At 34.5% G+C, this 10,088-nt stretch overlaps 1 protein-coding gene across 1 annotated transcript in view; it reads right to left on the bottom strand.

Annotated features, from left to right (window-relative positions):
- LOC106472053 overlaps positions 1-9,666 on the bottom strand; it is a gene marked incomplete at its 3' end in the record, with an annotated part of 35,303 nt that extends 25,637 nt beyond the window's left edge. The window contains exon 1 of the mRNA XM_013932683.1: positions 9,560-9,666. Coding sequence (XP_013788137.1) covers positions 9,560-9,666 — 107 coding nt within the window. The remainder of the gene's footprint in view (positions 1-9,559) is intronic.
- Between the last annotated feature and the right edge of the window lie 422 nt (positions 9,667-10,088).

Genomic DNA, 10,088 nt, shown 5'->3' with positions numbered 1-10,088 from the left:
CTTAAGTGTTCGGAAAAACCAGTTCATCATCATAGAAGTATCGTAGCTGGTCCAGTGTAGTTTAATATAGTGGTCTTCTTAAGTGTTCTGAAAAAATCAGATCACAGTAGTATCGTAGCTGGTACAGTATAGTTTAATATAGCGGTTTTCTTAAGTGTTCTGACAAAATCAGTTCACAGTAGTATCGTAGCTGGTCCAGTGTAGTTTAATATAGTAGTCTTTTTAAGTGTTCTGAAAAATCAGATCACAGTAGTATCGTAGCTGGTCCAGTGTAGTTTAATATAGTGGTCTTCTTAAGTGATCTGGAAAATTGGTTCGTAGCAATATCCTTCTTGGTACAGTGGTCAGTGAATTAATTCTAAGCCGTTTTACTAAAAGAGTTGAACACCTTTTTTCCTTGGCATAGTGAATATTTGCGAATAAAGTATTTACAAAACATAATAATAAATCACTCATCATTATTACACTGGTATAATACATCATAATAAACAGAATTATAATAGTTAGGACTAACTGATAAAAACGTTTTCCAACAATATTTTACACAGGTAGACACTTTGAAAGAAGGGTTGAAAGCTTGCTTGGTGAAAATATTGATTACACTTTCGTTATGAATTTAAGTCAGAAGATTAGACAATGTTTGAGTTAAAATTAGTTAGGATTGACTATTATGACGAGCTAGTAAAAACTAAAAAGTGTTTACCTAGAATTCGCCAACCCTCATTGATCTTTACTATTGAGAAAGTACACAAGAGAAATTTCCAAACATGATTCATATAGCTGCACTTATTGTAAAATTGTTGCATGATCTATTGCTTAAAATATTGGTTGATGACATATGATTAGATGTCAAAGGAAATGCTGTTTAATAAAGGAAAAGAAGGTAAAGTATTGGGTTGTAGGAGTACAAATAATAGGTAGAAAGGGCAGAATTAAATATTATATCATGTTTTTAGACCCTTCTATGGTTTGGAGAATCCTACAAAACATTATAGCATTATTATCTCTTTATATCATTATAAACATACTGCTGGTTTGATAGAATAAGTATCAGTAGTTTCTCTAACCTTTGTTTCCCGCTGCAGTAATAAACTTAAGCGATTGAGTCTTGTTGTAATACGACTTATAAAAGCTCAAATCCTTCAATTAAATAACATTTTGAAAATATTTAATTTGTGATTAAATTTTTGTATAAAAAATACAATCTAAGCTTCTGTGAATACGAACTTTTACACAGCTGATTTTCTCAGCGTTTGAAGGCTTCAAATAGCTATAAATAGCTACAGTTTAACAAACAGAAATGATTCCAGAGTTTATTGATATTTCTAACGACTAACAAAACATCAGTGTTGATGCACAGTCTGGAGATTAGACATTAGAGTTTTTCAATAAAATCAATTCTGTAAGTTTACTTTAAAATAGGCTCTTTCCTCGTCTTAGGTTTAATGCACATTGACGTAGTAACGTTCCATTAGCAGCAACAATAATTCTAGTTAAAATTTCAATAATTAGAAGAAAACAAAGGACAGAGGAATCTTCAAAAGGTTCAATACGTGAGTGGCAACACTGCTGCATTTCTCCAGCGCGAGGATAATTTGGAACTTATCAATAAGAAAGTTTGATACACAGTTGCTGTTTCCTGGTTTCGTAGACGGTGGGAGAATTGTCATGACAGCATCTCTCTCATCTCAGAAATAGTAGTTTCTTGTTTCATATATATAGTTAGGAACTTTGCAAATAATACTTTCTTTACATTACCTCTCGCTAGTGACACAATAATATTATATCTATTATCCGCAACGATTTTTGTTTGAAATTTCTATATAAAGGAAAGATACGCTTCCAGTGTTAATTTATTTCATATACTATTAATATACTGGTCCAACGAAGATGTAATTATTTAAAGTTCCATACAGAAATATGTATGTATTCACTAGAATGAAGAAAAAAGGTTTGCAACATATAAATAAATGATCACGCAGCAAACTGATCTCTTAGCGGTGCATTGAGAACTAGAGGTTCGATCCACAAAGTACATAAAGCCATTCTCTAAATGAACTCAACAGACTTAATAAACTGGTAGAAATATCACGATTTTTAGTTGGCCATCAGCTAAAACGAATGTAATTTTTACAAAGAAGACATATAATCATCAGATGACAGAAAAATCAGGATAGCTGATGCTACTTTAACGTTGAGAAAGTACCCAGCTTGTATCTGCTTCAAAGCATATATATACTAGCTAACAGACAAGTTCAACTTATACCACTAACACAGGGCCTTTGAAAAACAATAAAACTTATATAGGAAGATCACAAAAGGGAAGAAGACTGGTCTAATAGTTACATAAACTTAATTAACTACCAACTGCTGATATTAGAGTAATACGGGAATCGTAGAGACCATGAAACTGTCAAAGGTGTTAATGTTTAATTACATGATTATCTATAGCTTTTTTCAATAACTTCCTACAGAAAGCCATTAAATCAAGAGTTGGCATTACTGTCACAAAATCTTAGCTACTTTCCTAAAAATACCTACACTGATACACTTTATTACGATCCCCCACTCTATATCTCGTTGGACCATTTTTCACTAAGGAAACATCCTAGACTGGGCGAGGCTTAGATTCTATGATGTATCAGAATGAACCTTATTCGATTGTAGCTCATTTATTAAGGAATATGGTCTCCGAGTGACTCACAGATGTAAGCTGGAGATTATTGAATATGATCTCCAACTGATTCACAGAGGTAAGCAGACGATTATTGAACATGGTCTCCAGTTGGTTCACAGAAGTAAGCTGGAGATTATTGAATATGATCTCCAACTGGTTCTCGAGGTAAGCATAATATTATTGAATATGATCTCCAACTGGTTCACAGGTGTAAGCAGAAGATTATTGAATATGGTGTCCAATTCGTTCACAGGTGTAAGCGTAATATTAATGTGACATATGCGATGCTCTTGTTCATTCTAAAGAATTTAACTCGGACTGAAGACTAGCGCGGTTGATTATTGGATAATCATATTAGAAGCGCTCTTTATCTAACACGCTGTAAATGGAAGTTGTAGATCAGACATGAACAACAACAGCATTCAGGCATACCCTGGATTTTATTCACCTTTCTAAAGAAGTCAAAAAACGGTTCCCATACCACTACACCACACTTCTAAAATAGCTAATTAAGGTCAAGTGCCTCGTGAGGTTGTCTCTCTATTTTGATTTTGACATCAATGCAGAAAAGAAGAAATCCACCTCATCAGATCATATCACATGCTCCCACTCTTTCGTTTCTATAGATTGCACTCTGAGCATCACTGTTTGTTTGTTGTTAAATACAAAGCTATATAATAGGCTATCTGTGCTATGCCCACCGCGAGTATCACAAAGCCCGGTTTTTAGCATTATAAACCTTCAGACTTACTGCTGAGCTACTGGGAGGGGTACCACTGAAACCACGCTTTCCTTTCTGCATTGAGACAAACGTTTTCTTTTGTCTGCTGCCACATGACAGTGTTTGTCATGTTTTTGTATTATATGGCTAGACATAGTCGAGTTCTTGTCGCGCTTGAAGGAATCGATTAATTATGAGATATTCTGACATTCGATGACCTTATAAGCTTATCTAATTTCTTTTATCTGATCAGGTACCAAGGATTTCCAACCACAGTTTTCTAGTGGCAGACATATTCGCTTTCGATTGTACTATTAACAGACCCTGATACCAGATGTTTTGGAAAAACTATAGTCAAAGAAATAGTACTAAATAACAATGCTTCTGCTAAGCGAACCTCTTTGAGATCCTTGCCCTCACTTGTTGTTTTACAGATTAACCATGATATGACTACATCATTTATAGAACTCGAGCAATCAGCTGTCACACTGCAACATCAGCTTATTTTACACTAGAAGGGAATATAAATTGGACAGTCAGTACTTATGTGGAAGAAAGATGCCTTTTAAATTGGCCAATTAGTAAATATGTAGATGAAGGAGTCTTAATAAAGTGATCAATCGGTAAACGTGTGGATAGAGGAGTCCTAATAAGTTGTTCAATCAGTAAACATGTAAGGAGAGTGGTCTTGATAAGATGGTCAGTCAGTGTACATAGGTGAGTCAAACTTAAAATTCTTATGAAAACCCTGATATCTTCCAGCTGATCTTAAAATCAGAATGACAACAACTTAGGTATATCGCTACTAATTGATACTTACGAAGAGTTATGAAAGTTCAGATAGCTGTAACTGAAATCAAAAACATAGTCAAAGAAACTAACACACCTTTCAATTTGTGTTAATATCACACTCACTAAAATGCAGAAAACCACAAGCTCTTAGGATCTCTGTAATCAATGTAGTTCAACAAGTGCTATCAGCAACAACCTCACCAAAACTTAAATAACAACTAAACAATATGGATATCAGAGTCATAGAAATACAAAAATAAAACACTACATTTTGCGTTTTTTCAAGTTGATAGAGACTCATTAAGCCAACTGCTAGTTACTAAGGCAAAGCCACAGCTGGTGCTGATATAAGTTTCAACAACCTAGAAAGCTACTAAATGATGTCTTCTAGGAATTCAATAAGCTAGCGTTCATTGTAACCACAACAATGTGAAAATGTCTACTAGGAATTCAATAAGCTAGCGTTCATTGTAACCACAACAGTGTGAAAAAACCTCAGATAACACAAACTTGTATTACTACCACGGAAGAGTAGATACCCGTTATATGGAACTTACATATGTCTCGTAAAACCCAATATATATTTAGCAGTTAGTACTTATATTAATATAATAACAATCAAATCAGAAGCACGCTTTCCCTATAGTTGATATCATGGAAACTCAGTTAGATAACAACTGGTATTTACCTTGAAATCCAGATATTCAGCAGTTGTTTAATAGTTCAACATAACTAGAATCGAATTAGACTCCAGCTGGTGCCCAAATAAGCCATTAGTTGGTAGCAAATCGGTACCTACATTAGCAGCAAGATTCTAAAATCCCAGTAAGTAGTACATTTATCAGTGTTTTTGAATCCATGACAGTCAGCAATTGGGACCTCAGTTTTACAGAAACCTAGATTGTAAGAAAAAAGTCAGCTTCAAAGGAACCAATATGAATAGAAAGTGGAATAAAAATCCAGATAAAAAGAAGCCAGTATCTACATTAGTATCATAGGAACTCGTAGAGACAGTAGTTGGTGTTTGCAACAGTGTCAGTTTGTTTGTTTTTTTAAATTTCGTGCAAAGCGCTACACGAGGGCTATCTACGTTAGGTGTCCCTAATTTAGCAGTGTAAGACTAGAGGAAAGGCAACTAGTCAACATCACCAACCGCCAACTCTTGGGCTACTTTTCTACCAACGAATAGTGGGATTGATCGTCACATTATAATACCCCCCCACGGCTGAAAGGGCGAGCATGTTTGGTGGGACGGGGATTCGAACCTTTGCTCTTCAGATTGCGAGTCATGCGCCCTAACCACCTGGCCATGCCGGGCCTAATGGTAACTCAGATAACCAGAACTTTATATCGAAAACAGAGTAAACGGAAACCCAAACAACCAAAACCTGGCGTCTACATTAGTTTCACAGGATTCTAGACAGCCGAACCTACCGTCTACATTAGTCTCACAGGAACCTATATGCCAGAACCTGGATTCTACAACAGTGCAATAGGAATCCAGATAGCCGGAAGCTGATGTCTACAGCAGTGTCATGGAAATCTAGTTAGCCAGAAGCTGATGCTTACCTAAATCAGTAATTATGTTGACGAAGTTGACGTCTACAGCGGTGTCATAGGAATACATATAGCCACAAGCTGGCGTCTACAGCAGTGTTAGGAACACAGCTATCCACAAGCTGGTTTTTAACCCCAGAAAAGGGATTTTGTTCTTAGTAAAGGCGAAAGATACCAAAATTATTATTAGTTTACTTCTATTTCATTACTTGTTCAAAACAGAAAGTGAATAATAAGATTTTAGTAAATAGTAAATCAATTATACTTGTTTGAAAATTGACTTAAAACCTCTTTGACTGTATACTCTCTCCCATCGACTGTTTACTCCCACCCATCAGTTATTTACTCTCTACCGTCGACTGTCTACAGCCATCCGTCGATTATTTACTCTCTCCCATCGACTGTTTACTCCCACCCATCAGTTATTTACTCTCTACCGTCGACTGTCTACAGCCATCCGTCGATTATTTACTCTCTCCCATCGACTGTTTACTCCCACCCATCAGTTATTTACTCTCTACCGTCGACTGTTTACTCCCACCCATCAGTTATTTAATCTCTACCGTCGACTGTTTACTCCCACCCATCAGTTATTTAATCTCTACCGTCGACTGTTTACTCCCACCCATCAGTTATTTACTCTCTACCGTCGACTTTTTACTCCCACCCATCAGTTATTTAATCTCTACCGTCGACTGTTTACTCCCACCCATCAGTTATTTACTCTCTCCCATCGATTGTCTACTCCCATCCGTCGATTATTTACTTTCTCTCATCGAGTGTCTATTCTATCCATCAATTGTCTACACCCACCCATTGATTGTCTTCTAAAATCATGCTATATATATTCAAACATTCAAGAGTGATAAGTTCAACCTATTGTCACCGATTGATTAGCTACTCTCGTGCATTGATTGTATATTCTTAGCCATCGATTAGCTAGTCTTAACTATCGAGTGTCTACTCACACCTATCGAGTGATTGTCTTCGAAAACTCTGCTATATATATTCAAGCACTCAAGAGTGGTAAGTTCAACCATCGAGTGTCTATTGTCACCGATTGATTAGCTACTCTCGTACATTGATTGTATATTCTTAGCCATCGATTAGCTAGTCTTAACTATCGAGTGTCTACTCACACCTATCGAGTGATTGTCTTCGAAAACTCTGCTATATATATTCAAGCACTCAAGAGTGGTAAGCTCATCCATCTATTGTCTACTGTCACCAATCGATTAACTAGTCTCACCAATTAATTTTCTACTGCCACCCATCGACTAGCTACTCTCACCCATCGATTGTTTACTCTCCCTTTGAAAACCATGTTCTATACATTCAACCATTCAATAGTGATAAGTTAATTAACCGTTGTTGCAGTGTAACTTTTGGCCCAGATAAAAACATTAAAAATGTCGATTATTACTATATTCATGACAGGAACAATTATATTTATAGATATAGATCTTTACTATATCTATGACAGGAACAATTATGTTTAAAGATATAGATCTTTACTATATTCATGACAGGAACAATTATATTTAAAGATATAGATCTTTACTATATCTATGACAGGAACAATTATGTTTAAAGATATAGATCTTTACTATATCTATGACAGGAACAATTATGTTTAAAGATATAGATCTTTACTACTTATCTATGACAGGAACAATTATGTTTAAAGATATAGATCTTTACTATATTTGTGACAGGAACAATTATGTTTAAAGATATAGATCTTTACTACATCTATGACAGGAACAATTATATTTAAAGATATAGATATTTACTATATCTATGACAGGAACAATTATGTTTAAATATACAGATCTTTACTATATTTGTATTTGTGACAGGAACAATTATGTTTATTAACTTTTTATATCAACGTTTGTGATAGAAACGAGAAAAAGGAAAGACTATTACACCCACGTGGAATTTTTCCCTTAATGACGTGGACCCACATAAAATAATAAGAATATTTTTGTATTAAACATGTGGTGTAATACAACGATTGAAATATAAAGAAGTACTTATTTCTAGGCGAGTATAGGAACTTTCTCCGTAAATTTGTTTACAGTAAGTATTTTCCGTCACTACAGACAGACAGACAGATATATCGTATCTTTCTTTTTATATAAATCTCACGGGAACTGGTCTGGTGTAACTATTTTCTACCATCTCATTGTCTTAAAGTGAATTAAAGCTCTAATTTCAATCATTTAAGCAATGTTCACTCCAGACAACTATAAGAAAACATAATATAAAACTATAATACAATAGGCATGACCTTATGATTAGCGTGCCGGGCTTCGTAGCAACAGATCCACGGTTCGAGGTATGATTCCGCCAAACATGTCCTACACTTTAACAGTAGGTAAGTTATAAAAGTGGCATCCAATTCCTTTTTTTTCTGTTCCAACAAATTCTGGTCTAGTAAGTTACTATAAGTCCTTCAGGGTGAAATTCTAATCCCAAATGCATATATTTACACGATACAGTTATGTTAAGCCTCTTTAACCTCGTACAGGAGCGATGGCTGAGATTTGCCAATAAGAAAAAAATATCATTTCTTCTTGTTCACACTTGGTTGTACAGCTAACCCTCGCCACTTGATAGGTTTCTCATTAAACAACTTAATCTATTCTTCCACACACTGAACGAGTATTTAAGAATCTAATAACGGTTATCAGCATATAGCTGTTTTATCGTAAACTTTAAGTTTTGCTCCTGATGGCTATTGTACTTACAATTCTACAATACAAAAACCTAAAAGCTGTTCATTTTTAAGATAACTTAATACATTATTTAAAGATTGTCCTTACTAATACAGTTCTTTCTTTTGTATACACTTCTTAAAAAACGTAGATACAAGAGGTTTGGTTTTTGTATGGTAATTCTTCTAAGCTCACTTTCAACTCGAATAATCTTGTAGAATACTTCCATTTTGCAGCGGTATTCCCATCACCATTATTGTAAGTGTTAGAATTACAACGTAAAAGAAAAGAATATTAACTTTCGCACATTTTTCTTGAAACTTTGTAGAAATTTCTTACATTTTTATTGCTTCAAATAGATAATTAAAATGTAGCATTTCATATTTACGTTTCATTTTGATTATTCATTTGATTTTAAACATTACAGAAGTGCCGATCATTCATACTTATTTTTATGGGAATTTAGGAATTAATTCCTTATTCAGCTTTTTCAGAATTTTAATGAATATCTAACATACGAAAAGTTTAATCTAAACAGCTGCAACGAATTTTACCCAACTTATTTTAACAGTAGTGAACGCCCAATGTATCTCATCTTAGATACTCTATACTAGACAGACCGTATTTCATTGTCTGTTTATTCATTTTACATAAAACAGCTTTGTTCATCGGAGTAAATCTCCTTCTTTCTGTCGTCGAGAGTAACTAATCCGAGCGAGATACGAGTTCTCAAAACAAAAATCCCAGGAATCTTACTTGCCTTAACCTTAAAGGTCTTTCAATTTTAAATGTTAAAAAAATCATAGCATTCTGTTAAACTTGTCGAGAGCTTTTGGAGTTACAGGCCCTGTCGGTAAATTTTTATTCACAAAATATCTCTGTTTCAATAAAGAAATAAACAGATATGTTCATTAGTTAAACCTCCTAGTGGTATACTAAGAAACTTTTCACATATGGTTGTCTTTAAGTGCTCAAAATACAACACGTGTTAATGAGAGTAGAAAAAATGAAGTAATAACTAAGTAAATGAGTGCATAATATCTTTAATGTCTTTCGTTTTAGAATGTTTTCAGATAATACTAATCGCTGTACCTTAGCAAGTGGCCATCTCTTCGTTTTGTGTTCTGCCAAGGAGAGTCTTCGTATCGATAAGCTTTCCGAATCAACGGGGCGCACGAGCAACTCAGCTTGTTTCCCATGATTCCTCAACTAGAATTGCTCACCATCAGTTGTTGAAAAGTAGCAGGGTATTAAGCCTTCCATTTTTTCTCCTCAATCTGCAGTAGTATGATTCTGAAGGAGAAACAAAACAACACATTAAACATTCGATATTACGCAACTGTACAACATTTTGTGCAAAATATTTCAAACATGTTAGACTAAATGTGTATAAAACTAGTTAATGAATACAGGAAAACCACCAAATATTTCTGTATGACTATACAACCGAACCTGAAAAAAAACATAAATCATCACTAAAACAATTTGTGCCCAAACCACGTTACACCTATTTTCTTGCAAGTTTCAGGTGTTCACAAAATATTTTATATTTAAATACGATTTATTTAAAATGTAAACTTAAAAAATAATATTACGGATTACGCACAGATATTTTATGTCT

This window comes from Limulus polyphemus, unplaced genomic scaffold (assembly GCF_000517525.1).
Source record: "Limulus polyphemus unplaced genomic scaffold, Limulus_polyphemus-2.1.2 Scaffold5049, whole genome shotgun sequence".
NCBI classification, from domain to species: Eukaryota; Metazoa; Arthropoda; class Merostomata; order Xiphosura; family Limulidae; genus Limulus; species Limulus polyphemus.
This window is presented reverse-complemented; position numbering and strand designations above follow the sequence as displayed.